The 21,497-nt window shown below is 40.7% G+C and overlaps 2 protein-coding genes across 2 annotated transcripts; one reads left to right on the top strand and one right to left on the bottom strand.

Moving 5' to 3' along the window:
- Positions 1–4,383: 4,383 nt before the first annotated feature.
- LOC120029969 (dexamethasone-induced Ras-related protein 1-like) lies at positions 4,384–5,983 on the top strand. The gene is made up of 2 exons (XM_038975277.1): positions 4,384–4,763; positions 4,924–5,983. The coding sequence occupies exons 1-2, from the start codon at positions 4,493–4,495 to the stop codon at positions 5,451–5,453; spliced, it is 801 nt and encodes a 266-aa protein (XP_038831205.1). The 5' UTR covers positions 4,384–4,492; the 3' UTR covers positions 5,454–5,983.
- A 2,270-nt stretch (positions 5,984–8,253) lies between these two features.
- On the bottom strand, positions 8,254–9,412 carry LOC120029770 (mediator of RNA polymerase II transcription subunit 9-like). Its single transcript, XM_038975042.1, has 2 exons — positions 9,281–9,412; positions 8,254–8,821 (listed from the first exon to the last, which is right to left on the bottom strand). Exons 1-2 carry the CDS (start codon positions 9,343–9,345, stop codon positions 8,605–8,607), a joined length of 282 nt encoding a protein of 93 aa, XP_038830970.1. The 5' UTR covers positions 9,346–9,412; the 3' UTR covers positions 8,254–8,604.
- Between the last annotated feature and the right edge of the window lie 12,085 nt (positions 9,413–21,497).

Here is a 21,497-nt window from a genome sequence, read left to right as displayed (position 1 = left end):
CACAAGGCAGCAACATATGACAACACAGCATGGTAGCAACACAACATGACAACAACATGGTACAAACATTTTTGGGCACAGACAACAGCACAAAGGGCAAGAAGGTAGAGACAACAATACATCACACAAAGCAGCCACAACTGGCAGTAAGTGTCCATGATTGAGTCTTTGAATGAAGAGATTGACTGAATACGTTTCTGTTGTTTATTACATTTGCAAAAAAACAGTTTTCGCTTTGTCATTATGCGGTATTGTGTGTAGATTGATGAGAGAAAAAAAATATTGAATACATTTTAGAATAAGGTTGTAACGTAATGAAATGTGGATATAAGTCAAGGGGTCTGAATACTTTCCGAAGGCACTGCATGGAGCGATCGATGGAGCAGCAGAATTCAATTCTGGATTGAATTCAGGCAAGTACAATTCATAAATTATCTGAAAGAAGAAAAAATAGGTTAGTATGTGAAAACGTACACTTCTTAATGTAAGGTTACTAGCCCGTTTACTGTTGAATGGGTTCATGCAGAGAAGGTATACTTGTAAGACAACTTACGCAGTCAGTTCTTTTATGTTCAGCAGATGCCTTCAGGCTATTGCTGAGGTGAAAGGTCATGTATCGCGTAGTGTCTTGTATACATGATCTGCACTCACCTCTTCCAGACATGTCCAAACACCTTAAGGCCATTGGTGAGGTAAACGTTAATGTATCTGGTAGTTTCTCATGTCTGGTTATACCTTCTCTGCAACCACCAAACCCTTCCAGTCAAACCCCAAACAATGACTGAAGGTATGCTAGTATGTATCTGGTTGTTTGTCGTGTCAACACACCTCCTGCTTCCAGCAGCTGGCCAGTGTTTATAGGGGTAACGTGCACTCTGGACACCCCATGTTTTGCAGCTTGTGGGAACCATGTTTGTACAGAGCAACTTCCCAGTATGAGTGTTGTGTTCCCATCACTGTCTGTGTCGCAATCCTCCAGCATGACTGCAGCTGCTGATGCACAAAGCTGTGTGTCCCCTGCCTACTTCTTTCTAATGTCAGTCCCACACAGCTAGAGTCCTTGATAGTGCGGCTGTTTGAAGTCCTCTATTTGCTTTGTACATATGGTGCTCCACATTGTTCTCCTCCGTCGCCTCTGGACCAGTTACCTGTATCATTATCACCTTCTGTCACAGACCGTTATCTGACATGAAAATGGCCTGTCTGGCCATCCTTTTGATGTGTGTTTCGTGGTCTCGCTCTCTGCATTTTTCCCCCCCACAATCACAGGGAAAGTAGATGTAATTTCTTCCTCTCATTGGTAGCGTAAAACAAGGGCGTGGGGATGAAGGATGGACATGGCAGTAGAAAATTGGATGCTGTCTTTCATGTCTGGGCACTGTCTCCTTCCCTTGTTCCCTCCCACAGTGTTAAAGAGAGGTCGGAGTGACCACATCTCTCCTTCTCTCTGTTTCAATGTTCTGTCTCATCCCTTTGTCTTTGCTCTGTAATAAAGGCCCTCTGTGTCCACCATTACCTAACCGGTTATAAAACGGTGATTTTTAACTCCGTTTTAATGTCTTTGGTCTGCGTTCTATGTCGTTTCTTAGAAATCCTTTGCCATGCTATCGGAAATGGCTATTTTGTATGACTCTGATTGAATGTCTCTTCGGCATCTCTCTCTCTCTCTCTCTCTCACTCAAACACACACACACACACACACACACACACACAATCATATTTATATAGTAGATATATGAACAATTTTCTGCATAGTTTTGTTCTAGTCTATTGCATGAACTAAAATGTATAATGCCTCATGATTAAAAGGTTCACTTTCGTCTGATGTTTTTTTGGGGCCCTGAGTTCCATTGCTACGTGCCTGTACTGCATTAGAGGCCTGTGCACCAGGCTCAGGGTCAGAGAGACCCTGAATAAGTCATCAAGGGAAGGCCGTGGATACATTGGGTCACAGTGCCTATTTTTTCTCTGTGTTTCACCACCCACCAGGGGGTTTTCTGAGAGACACGTTGCTTCTGCCCTCCAACTCAGATGGGATTGAAGTAACATACCTCATCTCTTGTGGACTGACGCACGTAACATAGGATGGTATCGTAGCATCTATCAACAGACTGTGGGATGCGATGACTAACAAGGAACTTTGTTTCCGGTTTGAAGATTTTTTCCCGTCATTTATCAGTTGAACAAATCACGATTTCTCGTGTGTTCGCGTCGTTTGAATTTCGGAAAAAGGAAGAGACATTTGGACTAGGTTTGGCTGAGAGTTTCTGTTTAGGGGGGTGGAGACTTCGCTAGTCTCGTTAGTATCTTTTCTCATACGTCTCCCCCCAGAACCTAATCGAGCATCTGACGCAATTATGGGAGATTTCAGTTCTAGGTTTCTGAGAAGACTGATTATTGGGTTCTTAATATGAGTACACAGTTTCCTTGAGCAGGTACAGGTTGAAATAGTCATAGAGACACAGGTACATGCATGCGCATATACACATACAGGAAAACATGTAAGCACATATGTACACGTGTACACACTATGCATTATGCAGCCATACACACACACTAAATGCTGCAAAGTGACATTTTCCTTACTGACTGCTTCTATGGTTAATAAATCACACAAAGCACAATTGTATTTCACTACAATGTGTTTGCCAAAGCACCTGTGCTGGTTGTAACATGAGTGCCCCTTTGTGGTAGGCTTTGTAAATACACAAATGTTCTCCGCTTCCATGAGAGGCTTCTTTTGACTGGTGCCTCGAATGAAGAACTATGCACAAATGCATTAATGGAGTGCACGTTTCAAATAATTGAATTAAAGCTGAAAGGGATAGTCTCCCAAATTACAAAATCACATCTATATGAAACTTCATTGAGTGACACAATCAATTTGTATATACTTTAGGATGAATTGGACATGAAGTGCAAAAATCTTAATATAGGTACTATTGACTTGCATTGGATTTGGGCCACAAATGCTAAACAGTTAGCGTTTGAAACAGTGGTCAGGAAAACAAAACCAAAGCATGGATTGTTGTCATACCTTGTCCATAGACTGCTTACAGGGTAAGGAAACCAATATGTAATTTTGTCATTTGGGTGAACTATCCCTTTAACACATTTAAACGTATTAGTGTTAGCCTAATAGTAATCAACTGAGTGCACAATTGAATAAAACTAGGCTACATTTTGTTACACTTGAGTGAAATGAGTTTAGTGCAATGTCTGGAATGACAATTTAATTTCCACCTGGCTGAATGTGCATGGACTTTTTAATTAAAAGCACTATCTGAAACAGATTTGTAAAAAGGCAGATTGTGTAGGCCTACTGCTCTGACGCATTGGGAATGCCTGGTATGTAGAAGGCTAGGCTACTGCAGCCTATTTTATGTTCAAGTCCATTCTTTAGATTTGATATTACTAAAATTGTCCAAGGTTCAACATCATTCCAAACAGAATAAATACTGGCCAAATGTCAGAAAGAGTGTAATTATTAACAAAGTAGGCCTAATATTGCAGAAAGCGAGCATTACACACAATATTACTGACAACACACTGAGTGTACAACACCTTAAGAACAGCTCTTTCCATGACATAGACTGACCAGGTGAATCCAGATAAAAACTATGCTCCCTTATTTATGTCACTTGTTAATTCCTCTTCAATCAATGTATATGAAGGGGAGGAGACAGGTTAAAGAAGTATTTTTTTGAGACATGGATTGTGTATCTGTGCCATTCAGAGGGTGAATGGGCAAGACAAAAAATGCTAGTGCCTTTGAACGGGTTATGGTTTTAGGTGCCAGGCGCACTGATTTTCACAACAACTGCAACCCTGCTGGGTTTTCATGCTCAACAGTTTCCCGTGTGTATCAAGAACAGTCCACCCACCCAAAGAACATCCAGCCAACTTGACACAACTGTGGAAAGCACTGGGGTCAACATGCGCCAACATCCCTGTTGAATGCTTTCCACACCGAGTAGAGTCCATGCCCTGAAGAATTGAGACTGTTCTGAGGGCAAATGGGGGTGGGGGACTCATTAGGATTGTTCTTCATAATGTTTGGTATACTCAGTGTAGACTAGATAGTTAAATATGCCCAAATGTCTAAGTCGAGGTAATGCTTTGTTTAATGCTTATCTGCTTAATGCTTTCTTCTCAGGTGCAAGCTACAATGCTTATCTGTCCCAGTCCCCAAGGTAGTTGGTCACGCAGTTCTCATAGTCTCGTATTCCCTGGAACTGACAGACGCATCAGCACGCACCTGTTACCCTTTCCCTTCTACTCAATAGAGCGCTGAGTACCGTGACGTCGGGAGAGGGGAGGGCTCTGCTTTCTGCTTAAATAGCTGGCCATCCCCGTAGTTCAGACAGACTGAACAGAGCGCACTGAGAACTTTAAACGATAGCCAACTGTTGAATCCAACTTTGGCTGAAAATAAAGGAAACGACGAGTGAGCACATATTGGAACCACTCTACGCACATTCACTTCACAATCATGATCAAGAAAATGTCGCCTTCAGAGAACGACTTTGATATACCGGCGAAGAACTGTTGTAGGATGGTGATTTTGGGGTCCACCAAAGTGGGCAAAACAGCCATCGTGTCTCAGTTTCTGAACGGGAGATTCGATGAGCAGTATACGCCGACCATAGAGGACTTTCACAGGAAACTGTACAGCATTAAGGGAGATGTATACCAACTGGACATATTGGATACCTCAGGAAACCACCCATTCCCTGCCATGAGGAGACTATCCATACTGACAGGTGAATATCTTATTCCATCTCTGGTTATTGCAACTCAAATAGTGTGCATGTTCAATAACGCAATTTGTGCGTCTTTGTAGTTATTACGCGTTGAAATGCTGTCACTGTGTTTCATAGAAGCTCTGATACTAAATCCCTTCTTTCTCTTGTTTCCATTCAGGTGATGTCTTTATCCTGGTCTTCGGCTTAGACAACAGAGACTCCTTCGAGGAGGTTCAGAGGCTCAAGCGACAGATAATTGAGACCAAGTCTTGCCTAAAAAACAAGACCAAGGAGAACGTTGACGTGCCTCTGGTTATCTGCGGCAATAAGGGCGACCGGGAGTTTTACCGGGAGGTGCAGAATGAAGAGATTGAGCAGTTGGTGGCTGGAGATGAGCAGTGCGCATACTTTGAGATATCAGCCAAGCGCAACACCAACGTGGACCAGATGTTCCAGACCCTATTCACCATGGCCAACCTACCCAATGAGATGAGCCCGGACCTCCACCGTAAGGTCTCGGTGCAGTACTGCGACATGCTTCGCACTAAGTCACTGAAAAATAAGAACAAGAAACACGATGGAGACGCGTATGGCATCGTGGCACCATTCGCACGGCGCCCGAGCGTCCACAGTGACTTGATGTACATAAAGGAGAAGGCGATCGGTGGCGGGCAGGGAAAGGATAAAGAGAGATGTACTATCAGCTAAGACTGTAAGATTAATCGTATGGAAGATATTGTAACCTAAAAGGATATGCTTCATTTGTGATGCACCTGACAGACGGGGTTTGGGCGCGCAAGGCTGCCCATGCCGCTTCCGTTGCCCTTAGTGGGGACACTTGAGAGACAGCGATGCCGAAAGCCTATGAGCTCCAGGCGTAATGACACTGTCTAGATTCAACCTCTCCACAAACGTGGAAGCGCATGTTACATGTCCGCGAGACATTTAAGAACGTTAGCTACTCTGTTCTGTTAGACCAGAGCCTTATGTGATGTGGCTTAAAATATTGTGAGATTATTCACAACAAATGTGTAAAATGTGTTGTTTAGACATCTTTACAGACAGGCGAGAAAACAGACTCCTGGCGTGGAGTACAATGTGAAGAATGTTGTTTACATTTTGTTATACATTTTATAACAGATAATTCAACTTGAATGTTGCAATCGGAACAATTTTATATTGTGAATGTATATTTATTATTGTATGTTGACGTCAACTTTTGCAAAGAAAGAAAAAAGAACTGGAAAAAATAAATACAAACATCTGAATCTTCTGTTTCTTTATGCTTTTCTTCTCACACGTGTTTTGAAATGGCCAACTCTATTCACTCATCACTCCCTGCACCTAGTAGGCCTAGATACGGTATCTAGGGAAACTACCTAAGCCAAACACCAAAGCATGAATTAATGAAATAAGCTGCAATGAGCAGTCTAGCATTCAAGACAGTTGAGAGTCCCACACCACTAGTTTACAGATTGAGAAAGAATTTAGCCTACTTGGATGTAAGAACTATAATTACCCAATAATTGGAACATAATTAAAGGGCCATGCACTTTCTCAGCTTTTTCACCTTTTGCACTATTGTCTTATTATAGACCTAACTAACTAGACCTAACACTGGGCACACACTGGTTGAATCAATGTTATTTCCACGTCACTTCAATGAAATGACATTAAACCAACATGGAATAAATGTTGAATTGATGTCTGTGCCCAGTGGGAAAGTATACTGAACAAAAATATAAAACGCAACCTGCAAGATTTTACTGAGTTACAGTTCTGAGGGCAAAGGGTGGTACAACTTAATATTAGGAAGGTGTTCCGAATGATTTGTACACCGAGTGTATTTAAAAAAAAAATGTAATTCAAAGATTACACTCCTTGGGGACAAACACAAACATGTGAAATGCCATACAATAAAGCATGATAAGAATGTATATCCTTGGCCTACATGCCTCTGCCCACACCATGACACAGAAGATATAACAGCTGGTACATGTAATGTCCTACAAGAGAGCATCAACAGAAACAACAAGGCTTTCCTACCAGACTAAAGCACATACTGTAGTCCTGTTCTAAACCTTCAACCAACCAGAAACATCTCAACACATACAATTCAGCGTAGTCCTGTGGATGGGAGAGTGGGGTACGTTGAAATATAGTATTCTTTCTAACAAAGATATATCTACATGTTGTATATTTCAGGATGTTGTGTATCCCTGGAAATAATCAGAATTCATAGCTTGTCTAAAAAAAGTGGTCTCATGGCACAATTTACCCAGGGTATGGGTTAATTGAGCCGCGGAACAGGGTAAGTTAAGCCGCCTACAAATTCTGTACTGAATGAAATATTACTACTACCTTTTTAAAACCATGTCTATCTTTATTTCCCAAACACAATTCAACACAATTTCAATCGCTTTTTTGTCTTTGAATAATTTTAAGCATTTTTTAACATAGGCTTAACACTTAAACACTTTGTACTTTTTTAAACACTTTTAACATAGGCCAGGCCTTGTTGTTACCTCATATCCCAGTGATGCCTTGGGGCAGCAGGTAGCCTAGTGGTTAGAGCATTGGACTAGTAACCAAAAGGTTGCAAGATCAAATACCTGAGCTGACAAGGCAAAAATATGTTGTTCTGCCCCAGAACAAGGCAGTCAACCCACTGTTCCTAGGCTGTCATTGAAAATAAGAATTTGTTCTCTGATCTACCCATCTCGGTATCGGGATAATTGTCATCAGCAACGCTGAATAGCATAGCGCCACAGTCAAATAATATTACTATTACTTGCCTAGTTTAATAAAGGTAAAATAAATTACACCTGGGAAGAAAACACTTGCCATTGCCTCAACTTACCCAAGGTAAACATTTTAACTATATTAGCCACACAGCTACAAGGATGTACTTTCATGCTGGGTTTAAGACCTCATATTGAAGGTTAGAGACCCCAACTGATGTATCGAACAATCTTAAAATGATCTCCTTTGATTTAGATACAAGCATCATGAAACCACTAACATAATACATTCATTTGACTTGGCACAAAATATTTTTTTCTGACTTAACTTTCTTACCACTTTTTTCATGTGGTTTCTTCCTTGACACTCCATGAAATGATGACCTCTTCCTAAATATTTGGTAAAATGATATGGTGACTCAACTTACCCCTTTAGCTCAACTTGTCCTGTAAATTCATACACAAGAACAGTGACATGCATGTCTTGATTATGCCTATCCTGCAAAGACTGGGACATGATCTTCTACAACCGTTCCATTCAAAATAATTCCTCTGCCTTCTGTAACATTCTGTTCTTCCCTTTGGTTTTAATGGCTGAAACGTGTAATTACAATGCTAATTAATATGCAGTTCTCTCTTGGCAGACGACTGCTTTGTGTTGGTACTTCAATGGGCTAGGCCTTTCCAGGAATTTACTATGTCTACCAACCATTGTTATGACCGAATACTTCAGATACTATCCACATAACTGAGAATAACAAAAAAAGGCCCAATGAAATGTGTTTATTTCTACAATACAACAATAAAATCGGCTAAATATACACTATTTAACACTTCTTATTGATAATAATTCTGTTCTACAATTGCCCTATATCAAACAGTCAGTACCTATCTAAATTGAAAGAAGCCAGGCTATGAATTCACTGAATGATGAACACATTTGGCATAAAAAGGTCAGTCTTTTGTAGCCTGGTTAAACCAGACTGAACGCTGCACTCACCATTATTTAACTTGAAGTCAAACAGTGAAACCTAGCTAAATTAGTTTGGATGCCATACTTATAGTCTTTTCTGTCCATGCCCTGACAATCCATTCACCAAAATGTTGTCCCCATCCCACTATGATTTGGGAGAGTCAAACACACAGAGGCCCTTGTATTTTTGTAGGAGCTGTGTCTTGGTGTCCACCTTCTCTCTCATGGTCTTCAGCTGCTCCTGCTGCTCCCCAGGACTGGACTCTATCTCAGGCATGGCTAGGATCTTCTCCCTGGTCTCTTGAATCTTAGTCTTTAGCTTGGTCAGCTCTTGGTTCACATCCATACTGTCTTTATCCATGCTGTTATAAAGGGAGAAAATATTTCAACAAGACTTCAGGCTACATAGCAGTTTCTTATGAAGTACAGCTTGTTGATGCTGCTGATCCCAGCCTTAGCAAGCAGCACGTAACGCCCTGGACCAGAGCTACTTAGCTGTAGTCATAATAATGTCTTGTGAAAGTGCATACTAAAGTAACAAGGCACATGAGGCGTTGACAGCTAAATTACATCTCATTATTAACTATCCTATGCTCTGTGACTGCATCTATTATGTGCTGCGATATACCTAACACTTCAAAGCCACAAGCAAAACGAACTATCGCTAGTAAGCTAGCCGGGTAGCGTTACCATGGTTCTGGCTAACTAAATAACGTTATCTTACTAACGTTGGCCTCATACGAGAGGAGTACACATAACCAAAAGCTTTATGTGAAGGGTATGGGAACATGCACAAGAAAAAAAAAGCAGAATTGATTTACCATTTTATAATATCAAGAATAAAAGGAAGCCAGGAGCAATCTTCATTTGTTGCCTCTACCTCCATTGCGTCTGCTAGAATAACTGATACGTCATCAACAAGCGCTGGTACATGAGTCCGTTCCCCCACTCCCTACCACGTACTTTATGCCGACAGTGAAACACACGCAAAATGGTATGCAGCATTATCTGGATATGTCTGCAACCAAAGTTCAACATTCACCTTCTGCTACCATTTCTACCAAGCCGTCTAAGCATGCGATTTGATGCATACGTTCAATAAATCCAACACAGTACGCACTGCAGTGCAACGCAAGGCTGCAAGACAAACACAGCTCCATTGGAAATTAATGTACTTCTGGTATACCAAAACCTATTATGCTTGGATCACACCGATAGTACTTTGCGCAAAACGGTATGCAGCATCATCTGGATTTCTCTGCAACAAAAGTTCAACATTCACCTTCTGCTACCATTTCTGCATAGCCGTCTGCTTATTTTTTACTTATCACTTATTTTTCTTAAAACTGCATTGTTGGTTAAGGGCTTGTAAGTAAGCATTTCACTGTAAGGTCTACCTACACCTGTTGTACTTGGCGCATGTGACAAATACAATTTGATTTGGTGATAAATCCAATCTATGCACCACACAGAACACACTGCAACTGCAAATCAATGTTGCAAGGCAAACACAGCTTTCCATTCGAAATGAATGTACTTATGGTGTGCCAAAATGCAATGACAGTGTCGGCGTGATCGAGGCGTTACTGTCTGTATTATTGAGGTGGTATTCTAACATCGGGAGACTTCCGGGAAACGAAACAGACCAAGCAGGGGGTTTGGCTTTTGATAAGTCAATGAAAGAAAACATATTCCTCATTTGTTAATTTTCTCGAAATTTAAAGGCACAACCTAGATTCGAGCCAATGTCTTAATGAACATGTTATTACCCCAACCTCGTAAAAGTGACAAACTTGCATGTTTTCATTTTCGTCAAAAGCTACGGCCTGCACACGCGCAGTTCAACGCAAGACGACCGTTAGACACCATGACGTCTTTCTGTGCATGAGCTTGTCATCGCCTACAAGTGTGATCTGGGAGTTCTATTGTAGAGGCAGTTATAACCTCCTCTGTTGTAACAGATATTGCAGTTGCACAAGCAGGACAGATCTGTTCATGTACTAGTCGGAACTAAAAACGTGAAGATTTCTGACTTGCTGATTCGTTGAACGCAGCACGTGTTTAACTACAATTAGTTAGACTAGTTAGACATGTAAAAAATGCAACGTGTTGCAAGCCTCTAATTTTTTTAAATAGCATTCAAATAGGCCGTTTTTTTCTCACATGCAACTCTAAGGGGGGCCCTATTAAATCTGAGATTTTTCTCCCAGGTTATGTTTTATAATTTATAGTTTCTCAGTTTTATTTTTCCTGGTTTTAGATTGTTTTATTTGATTTACTCTCAAAATGACAATTGTTCATAGACAAACAACGAAATTTGACTTCCTGAGTCCATGTAAATGCTTAAATCACATCAGAAGACACTTTTTTTAAGGTCTGGAAGAATTGGCATCTGGTCCTTTGTGAGGAATGAGGAATGTGCTGTCTGATGTGTTAGTCTAGCAATGGTTCTGTACTGCTGCTGCTCATTTCATGGTAAAGTGTGCAAATAACAAATTATAAATACAAATTATATACTTACTCATGATATACACTTCTGCCAGGTAAGCCTACTTTGCAGTTAACATTTAATTGAGAAGGTTTTGGGGAAAGTATTTCTGTCAACCCTGGCCGTCATTGCAAATAAGAATTTGTTCTTAACTGACTTGCCAAGTTAAATAAAACAAAAATATGGAAAAAATCATCTGATAAATGAACTAAATATAAATTTTCACTGAACAAAAATATACACCCAACATGCAACATTTTCAAAGATTTTATTGAGTTACAGTTCATATAAGGAAATCAGTCAACTGAAATAAATAAATTGGCCATAAACTATGGATTTCACATGACTGGGATAACAAATATGCATCTGATGGTCACAGATACCTTAAAAAAAGGCACGAGCATGGATCAGAAAACCAGTCAGTATCTGGAAACCACGTGTTTGATACCATTCCATTTGCTCCATTCCAGATATTATTATGAGCCATCCTCCTCTCAGCAGTCTCCACTGAACTATATGTATAGCTAGCAACTAGCTAGGTGGAAAATGGTTGTTGAAAAATGGTTGTACATAGCTACAGTTGAAGTCGGAAGTTTACATGCACCTTAGCCAAATACATTTAAACTCAGTTTTTCACAATTCCTGACATTTAGTCCTCGTAAAAATTCCCTGTCTTAGGTCAGGAACGATCACCACTTTATTTTAAGAATGTGAAATGTCAAAATAATAGTAGAGAGAATTATTTATTTCAGATTGTATTTCTTTCATCACATTCCCAGTGGGTCAGAAGTTTACATACACTCAATTAGTATTTGTTGCATTGCCTTTAAATTGTTTAACTTGGATCAAACGTGTCGGGTGTCCTTCCACAAGCTTCCCAAAATAAGTTGGGTGAATTTTGGCCAATTCTTCCTGACAGAGCTGTTGTAACTGAGTCAGGTTTGTAGGCCTCCTTGCTCACACATGCTTTTTCAGTTCTGCCCACAAGTTTTCTATAGGATTGAGGTCAGGGCTTTGTGATGGCCAATCCAATACCTTGACTTTGTTGTCCTTAAGCCATTTTACCACAACTTTGGAAGTATGCTTGAGGTCATTGTTCATTTGGAAGACGCATTTGCGGCAAGCTTTCACTTCCTGACTGATGTCTTGAGATGTTGCTTCAATATATCCACATAATTTTCCTACCTCATGATGCCATCTATTTTGTGAAGTTTACCAGTCCCTCCTGCAGCAAAGCACCCCCACAACATGATGCTGCGACCGCCGTGCTTCACGGTTGGGATGGTGTTCTTCGGCTTGCAAGCCTCTCCCTTTTTCCTCCAAACATAACGATGGTCATTATGGCCAAAATGTTCTATTTTTGTTTCATCAGACCAGAGGACATTTCTCCAAGAAGTACGATCTTTGTCTCCATGTGCAGTTGTAAACCGTAGTCTGGCTTTTTTATGGCGGTTTTAGTGCAGTGGCTTCTTCCTTGCTGAGCGGCCTTTCAGGTTATGTCGATATAGGACTCGTTTTACTGTGGATATAGAAACTTTTGTGCCGGTTTCCTACAGCATCTTCACAAGGTCCGTTGCTGTTGTTCTGGGATTGATTTGCACTTTTCGCACCAAAGTACGTTCATCTCTAGGAGACAGAACGCGTCTCCTTCCTGAGAAGTATGACTGCTGCGTGGTCCCATGGTGTTTATACTTGCGTACTATTGTTTGTACAGATGAGCGTGGTACCTTCAGGCGTTTGGAAATTGCTCCTAAGGATGAACCAGACTTGTGGAGTCTGAGGTCTTGGCTGATTTCTTTTTATTTTCCCATGATGTCAAGCAAAGAGGCACTGAGTTTGAAGGTAGGCCTTGAAATACATCCACAGGTACACCTCCAATTGACTTAAATTATGTCAATTAGCCCATCAGAAACTTCTCAAGCCATGACATAATTTTCTGGAATTTTCCAAGCTGTTTAAAGGCACAGTCAACTTTGTGTATGTAAACTTCTGACCCACTGGAATTGTGATAAAGTCAATTATAAGTGAAATAATTTTTCTGTAAACAATTGTTGGAAAAATTACTTGTGTCATGCACAAAGTAGATGTCCTAACCGACTTGCCAAAACTATAGTTTGTTAACAAGAAATTTGTGGAGGCGTTGACAAACGAGTTTTAATGACTCAAACCTAAGAGTATGTAAACTTCCGACTTCAAATGTATGTTGATATTCTAAACTAAGAGTTGTGATAACTTTCAAATGCAGCAACAGGTCCATGTAGAATAAACAACCCTTTACATGGGGTTGGGTAGGTTACTTTCTAAATGTAATCTGTTACAAGTTACCTGTCCAAAATTATAATCAGTAACGTAACTTTTGGATTACTCAAACTCAGTAATGTAATATGATTACATTCAGTTACTTTTACGTTGTTTTCCCCTTAAGAAGCATTAGAAGACGACAAAAAATGTATGTTACCAATTGAACCACGTCTATTGCAGGATAAATCAATGTTAAAGTTTACATAGCTGGCCATATATGGATGTTAAATTTTACTTTATCAAATCAAATTTATTTTTGCGATTGTATTAAAAATAAAAAACAGAAATATGACATTTACATAGATCAAATCAAATGTATTTATATAGCCCTTCGTACATCAGCTGATATCTCAAAGTGCTGTACAAAAACCCAGCCTAAAACCCCAAACAGCAAGCAATGCAGGTGTAGAAGCACGGTGGCTAGGAAAAACTCCCTAGAAAGGCCAAAACCTAGGAAGAAACCTAGAGAGGAACCAGGCTATGAGGGGTGGCCAGTCCTCTTCTGGCTGTGCCGGGTGGAGATTATAACAGAACACGGCCAAGATGTTCAAAATGTTCATAAATGACCAGCATGGTCAAATAATAATAATCACAGTAGTTGTCGAGGGTGCAGCAAGTCAGCACCTCAGGAGTAAATGTCAGTTGGCTTTTCATAGCCGATCATTAAGAGTATCTCTACCGCTCCTGCTGTCTCTAGAGAGTTGAAAACAGCAGGTCTGGGACAGGTAGCACGTCCGGTGAACAGGTCAAGGTTCCATAGCCGCAGGCAGAACAGTTGAAACTGGAGCAGCAGCACGGCCAGGTGGACTGGGGACAGCAAAGAGTCATCATGCCAGGTAGTCCTGAGGAATGGTCCTAGGGCTCAGGTCCTCCGAGAGAGAGAAAGAAAGAGAGAATTAGAGAATTAGAGAGAGCATACTTAAATTCACACAAGACACCGGATAAGACAGGAGAAGTACTCCAGATATAACAAACTGACCCTAGCCCCCCGACACAAACTACTGCAGCATAAATACTGGAGGCTGAGACAGGAGGGGTCAGGAGACACTGTGGCCCCATCCGATGATACCCCCGGACAGGGCCAAACAGGAAGGATATAACCCCACCCACTTTGCCAAAGCACAGCCCCCACACCACTAGAGGGACATCTTCAACCACCAACTTACCATCCTGCGACAAGGCCGAGTATAGCCCACAAAGATCTCCGCCACGGCACAACCCAAGGGGGGGGGGGGGGGGGGGGGGCGTCGTAGACTACACCACTACTGTCATCCTTACCTCCACGCGTTTATTCAAGTTGGACAATCTTTGGATGCCAACAGCAGTCGCACCATTGGCCTACAAAAGCCTATTCCTGCGCTTTTCCCGAGATCCATCAAACACATTTGGTGTGTCATCATTAGTGATCTCTGACTTGTGGTCAGACTCGCTCAGATGGAACAAACTTAAACTTGCGCCTTTTTTAAATGCTGATTTGATTGTCATTGAGGAAACTGAGAACTATCAAGATTTTTTTTCGCAAACATCCTTTCTGAATTTTAAAGTCATCCTCGAAGTAATCATCTAGTTTTTCAAAAGTATCGGCAATCTGATTACAATATTTTTTGGGTGACGTAACGGATTACTGTTACAGTTTTTTTGTAATCCCTTACATGTAACAGATTACATGCAATCCGTTACTCCCCAACCCTGCCTTTACATAATACCATATAAGCAGTGTTCTGCTAATATAGCAAAGTGCACTTTTCCTTGTCATTCCCAGCCAATACAGATACTGTGCCTATCAGCATTTTGTCTGGTGGTAATGGTGCTACCTTGGCAAACATGTCAGAGTCGTCATGCCTTCCTGTGTGGTGTCCTGTATACAACAGGAATTCCCTGATCCTGGTCCAGAATACACAAAGTTTCTCCCTCCCCATATTGGCTGATAGCATTCAATTCAATAATAAAAAAGACAACACAAGTGAAAGTTGTGTCTAGCAAAAATGTTTTGCCGAGTGCCAGGTCTCGGTGACCGCCTGTCAGTCTGGACTTCATCACATCACTTTGCAAATCTCCATGTGCTGGCTCCATACATGTTTCTGTGTACACATACACATAGTCACTGTTCTATAACCAGTGGCAGTTAGGATAGGTAATATCTGAAGGCATGTGCTTTTCCTAGGAGTGGAGGGAGACTCTGGCAACATCGGATTAGGTGTCACAAGGGTTTTCATTCGGAGGTCTTGCCTGACAAGCTGAGAAAATAGCAAGTGAACAAAACTATTTTTGGAGGTCGCTAAACCATTGCAATCACATTGGTGGACATGTTATGATACCCACCTTTGCTCCTTCTGGTAGGTCCCGACATATGTTAATAACAAAGAAATCAGTCTGGCAATCAACTGTGCACTTTGTCTAACAGCAGAACAGGTTCAACGATTGTCATCATCCCTCAATTATAAACATAGCTCGTAATCTCGTTTGGAAGCTAATTCTATGCTTTACAGCTGTCTGGCTCCAGATTGGATTAGACTCAGGCCGGTGACGCCGTTACACTAAACAACCAACTGTGACATGTTTTGCTATGGCCCTGGGTTGGTTTTAGTTTGTTGCTGCTAGTTAGTACACTGTTTGTTGTCAGACATGAGTTTAGTTTAGTTTATTAGGATCCCACATGCAACAGCTACTCTTCCTGGGGTCCACATAAAACGTACAAATAAATCATAAAGTACAGAACAGTTATAGACAGTTAAAAAATGTATAAATAAATACAAAAATATATATATACACACTGTATATTGGAAAGACACCAAGAGACAACGAACATACTATTTACACACTATTCATATATACAGTTAAATTATGTTAGCTTAAGTGAATTATGTTACCATAACTGAATCCAATATTTATTTGTGCCCTAGTAATGGGTTCACCCTCAGAGGTTAATGTGACTGTTTAGTCTGAATTACACTAACTTAGTGGCATGGAAATACGATGACATTGCTAAAGTGGGCAAATAATTAGTAGGAAACAACTTTGCCATATTATGATATCTTAATGTACTTTAAAGAGATGGCAACCATCCAAGATCCCCCCCCACAGTTCCCCCCAAGAGCTGCCCCTCAACTATCCAAGACCCTCCCAAAATCCCCCCCGAGAAATCACCCCCTTCATTCCCTATCCCCAAACTCCCCCATCTCCATCCCCTCCTAGCCACCATCTCCATCCAACTCAACCAAAACAACTACCCACCCGATGTGCCAACAACTAATAAAAATAATAAAAGAGTAAAAAGACAAGAAAAAAGGTAAACAACAACAGAAAACAACAATGTAAAAACGGCCAATTATGTGTGTGTTTGTGTGCATGTGTGGCACTATTTGCATGTGTGTGTGTGTGCGTGTGTGTGCACGTGTACAAGCGCTTGCGTGGCATCAGCCTCAGGCATTCCTTTTTCCTGTAATGTTTAGTTTAAACTTTTTGCATTTTTTGTTTAATTAATTACTTAACAGGCTATATAATGTGCCCGATGCCGCCACTCACCTCTGATTCTTCTCTGGCCACGCAATATCAAGTGCACCTGTAGGCTATTTAGTGTGGTCTCAGTCAAATGATACAAAGCCTATAGGCTATGCTATAGGCTACGAAGTGCATGCTCGTAGAAGCTCATAGCAAAGTTCTATTTCTAAGATGGCTGCTGGGATGTTTTTAATAAGCTGCATTACACACTGCAATGGATATTCCAACCCTGAGCCCTGGCCTGCTCTGCTCTTGCTGATCAACAACTTTTTGTATGGTGCCTAACCAATAGCTGTGCAGGCCTATGGTGGCTATTCAGGAGGAGAGTCAAAGGCTTCTTCAGAAAATATTTTTTGATTAGGCCTAGTCCAAAAAAATCCACTATCATGTGCGCAGACTAGCCTATAGCCTATGTTCTGTTCGGCTTGAGAACAGCGCGAAAATGAGAAGCAGGACCGGAGGTCAACTTTAACAGCTGGCTACTACTATACTACGGAACAATATGTTTCTTGCCCATGATGTATTTATCAAAGTTATTGACCTCACAATAAGCCAGATTCTAGTAACTTGAAACTTGAAGCAGCAGCCGCAGCACAATCACTCGGAAATTGACAGCTCTTGGTGCTGAAAGTAGGCAAATTTGAGTAGCCATAATTCATTTCAACCATCTTTATTTTAATTTGACGTTTCTAACAAGAGGGCTTTGTGTTTGAGCCTATGTCTTCCTATTTAAGAAGTAAGGGGTAGTCCTACCAGTTTGAGTGAGGAAATTAGGCTATAGACTGCTATATCCTTAGATTTGTCGAACAATTCCTCCACCCACCATGCACTCTTTAAATAGCCTTCCTCTGTGTCAGCGAAGGGCTGTCATGACTCTCTCTCCTTGGTGAGGATCAAGAGGACCCATCAGCTAGGCAAATGTCTGAGGATAGCCATAGAAGAGGAGAGGGGGGGGGGGATTTGGCCTATTTTATGACTTAAATACCTTGCAGAAACTCTCCCTTTGGCTCTGCAGAAATGGATAGCTGAAAATCCTTTGTTACACAGAGAGACTTTGCCACCAAAACTCCAACATCCAAAAGTGGATAATGAAACAATATTTCTAACATAAAGAATGTGGGAAATGGTCGGTGGGGATTTAAAGAACAATCCTGTCAAAGTTTTATAATTGTGTGAAATCCTTAAGGATGGTGTTACTAAATAACTGTATCTCTGAGGGTGTACACATTATAGTTGTCAAGTTAGTCATCTAAATGTTGCATAAAATATATGATTAAGTATGATTAAGTATTAAGTATTTAAACAAAGATAGAAATTTAATTTTAGCCTTCTAAATGAGATAATGGCTTTTCATATATACCTGGGCCCAGTCAGTAACCACGCCCATGAGAGCACAGACATTGTTTCGGCATGTTGGAACGCCCCTAAGGGAAGAACAGCTCCCTCTGAACACCGTGTGGTACATCTGAAGTATCTATTCTAACAAACAAAGATGCCTACAAGTAAGAAGGACATTGTGAACTCTGGTGGACAACCAAAGACTTACATCAAACCACTTCCCATAAACAGATCGAGTGGTTTCAACAGCGATACGACAGAAAAAGACATCTACGCGTAAATATATATTGCATTTCTGTAAGGTTCTGTGTTTATTTTCTTAGTCAACCTTGTGTTCTGTTTCGTTGTGTTCTTAAATGTAGCCCTGTTTCTTTGTGTTCTTGAACGTAGCCCTGTCTTTAATTTTTGTTCATTGATTTCACCTGTGTTAGTTACTCACCAGGTCTCATCAGCTCCTTATTTAGATCAGTTCATTCTGTTTGTGTCTTTGTGAGGTATTGTTCATTTTGACTCCACTAAGCCTTTTCCTAGCTTGTTTGTGAGAACCAATTATAGCCTTCAGTCCTAGTTTTATTCACCTGCCTGTTTGCCTACCTGTGTATGACCATTGCCTGCCTGTGACCACGATTCCTGCCTTCTGCCGAGGTGAAATAAACACCTGCCGTGCTCTGCGGGTGAATCTACACCTTTTTCTCCCTGAGTATTCATTATAATTTCTAACCCGAATGAGCGGTTGTTAGGGTGCTAAGTATTCTGGTTACGGTGAGCATAGTTTCTAAATGTATGTACGATAAGTACATTCCTTGTAGGCCCTCCTTTTCCATCGCGTAACCAAATGGTCATGCTTTTGTTAGTCCACTGGGGACCTGTTTTCATTGTATTATGTATGTAATCAATAACCTGTGCTGTGTGTGTTTACGTATTCTGTGTGATGATTTAGTTAGCTAGTAAATAAGTCAATTTGTGTATCGCTGATTCATCACTTAGGTTATGGTTCATGCAGATATCCAAGGATTATGCAACATTCAGAATGAGACTGATGAGGTAATAATTGACTGGTATTGATGTAAGAGATATTTAGATCATCTTCAGAGTTTAAGTCGGGAGATAGTAACTCGGTAAACTGTTCCCGTGGTGCCCCAAATTCCTAATGAGTTAATTGTTGCATGATTAATTTAATCAAGTAATAATTAAGCATAGTAGGTAATTATTTGATAAATAGCAGTCATCACATTAATGATAGTCACAACAGCTGTTAAGTTAAAACCAACAGTCAAATTTAGGGGGTAGGCCTACCTTTCATTAGCTTAACATTTTATATTTCGGTAATTTGTGTGGTATTAAAAATTATTCTGCTAATATGTCAAATTAAATAGAATTGCAGGAAATGTTTATCAAATAAAGGATCAGACCTGCAAATACGATGATATATGAATGCAAGGCTTTTACTATAAAGGTGATCTTTCCATCCACTCCTACTCTTGTCCAAGGTGGTCTGTGAACCCACAACCTTCTGGCCCGCAGCCTTGTACGCTATCAAAATTACTGTGTTGCCATGTAATGCTTTCATGATGACAAACAGTTTTTAAAACTGCATTTTTAAGGCTCTGGTCTGTCCAAGAAGTGAGGGTAAATGGTTGACATGTTCTCTGCTATCCATTTTATGTTTAAATTATTATTTTGGGTATAGGGGAGGGTCACTTGTTTTATTGCAAGTATAAAGGGAGGGTTAGGTAAAATATATTTTGCTGAAGGGAGGGCAATCCATAATAATTTCAGAGGTCTGATTTTCTCCATGTAATCCATAAATAACATTCACTCACTAAATTGTGTGAGATGTTTGTTTTGTGTCAACATGACAGTGAAATATGTCTGACCTAAAAAAAGAATCCCTTTCACTCATTAGCATCTTATCCAGTTAGAGACAACAGTCAATACAAATTACTTTTCTGAAACACTGCAATATCCATTTAGGGGGTGCGGTCTCCAAATGCAGATGTCCTATTGCTCTAAACCTGACTTGGTTAAACAATTAACAGGAAGAGGGAGGATGATGTGGGCCAATTCTGTGTATGGCTGTGTGCAGGGTAGTGTTGACGGTATGATCTATTTGGATGCATTCCAAGAAATGGGCATAGAAATACCAACTCCTAATAGGGGATCACATTAGTAGAAACATCTTTGGTCAGGACATCCATGAGTGAGCAACTTGAAGCTGTTATTATGTTGACATCCCCTCACGCATGTGTGCATGCACAAGAACGCACGCACACACACATGTACGTACACACGCACACACAGAGAGAGAGTCACAGGAATACACACACCCACAGGTGGGGGCTGTGTAGAGAATGGGGTGATGAGCCTTCCTTACCTTATCAGTACCTATCTTTCTCCTTCAAGAGATAAAAAAGTAGAACTGAAACCTACTGTATATTGGACTTCAAATCAGCTTTCAATAACATCACAGATCCAAAAACAACGATCACTTTCCTCGACACGTCTGCATCTTTCTTATCCTTGGATTTCAAATAATCAGATGGATTCATCATCCTTGCTTTCATTTGGTGTTTTCATCAGCCCCGTCAAGCCTGCCTTGGTGCTCAAAGCTGGACGTAAACAAACAAGAGGCAAATTCAATTACAGATGATATCAGCTATGAAAGCGTTCCGGTTGGGTTTGATGGGCTGTTCTCTGAGGCACTGGCTCGCTCAAACACAAAAACAAGCCCAGCCTTCCTAAACCCATGCAAATTGTTCCAACCACATGATTAACAGCATGTTAGGGCTTACGGGCTTGTGACTCAGGCCCTGGCATCTCTGCTTAGGATCATTCCTCCTGTTGCCCATCATTTCCTTGTTATGGTTTTTCTATGTTGTGATTATCTTAGTCTGGTCGGCTGTCTGACAAGACACAAGATTTGTTATGTTTTCATTTATGCTCAAAACTATAGAAAGATCACCGGTTAAGAGGTTTGTGTGTCGGTTGTTTCTGTGTTTGTGAATGGTAGATCTTTCTCCACAGGTTTTCGGGAAATTTGTGAACATTGGCCAAATTAGTAAAACCCAATCTTACTAATGGCCTCAGTTTGGCCTGCAGTGGCCTCAAAATGACATCTTAGACAAGTAAGCCATAGCCTACTAACCTTAATTAAAATGAAAGAACATTCATTGGTATTGTATTGAGATAAAGATAGACAGGCTACGTACCTTTTCATCCCCATACTACAATGGTCAGACTGACAGCTCAAAGACAAGTAAAACCTGTATGGATTAACATTGACACAGATTTTAAGGTTCTCTCTGTATCTGACAATAGGTCATTTTTTAGACAGACTTGAGCAGGTGTCCAACATTTCACACATTTAGTTGAACTGGGTCAATGTGGGATTTTCCCTAACCAAGATAACT

Source organism: Salvelinus namaycush, chromosome 35, assembly GCF_016432855.1.
Source record: "Salvelinus namaycush isolate Seneca chromosome 35, SaNama_1.0, whole genome shotgun sequence".
Taxonomy (NCBI): Eukaryota; Metazoa; Chordata; class Actinopteri; order Salmoniformes; family Salmonidae; genus Salvelinus; species Salvelinus namaycush.
Note: the sequence above shows the minus strand (reverse complement) of the source record. Positions and strands in the feature narration are given on the sequence as shown.

Excerpts from the sequence above, each read along its gene's own strand:
- LOC120029969 (XM_038975277.1), top strand. The coding sequence starts at position 4,493 with ATGATCAAGAAAATGTCGCCTTCAGAGAACGACTTTGATATACCGGCG. Across the intron at positions 4,764-4,923 it reads GAGACTATCCATACTGACAG|GTGATGTCTTTATCCTGGTC; the intron begins GTGAATATCTTA and ends GTTTCCATTCAG.
- LOC120029770 (XM_038975042.1), bottom strand. The coding sequence starts at position 9,345 with ATGGAGGTAGAGGCAACAAATGAAGATTGCTCCTGGCTTCCTTTTATT. Across the intron at positions 8,822-9,280 it reads ATTCTTGATATTATAAAATG|CATGGATAAAGACAGTATGG; the intron begins GTAAATCAATTC and ends CCTTTATAACAG.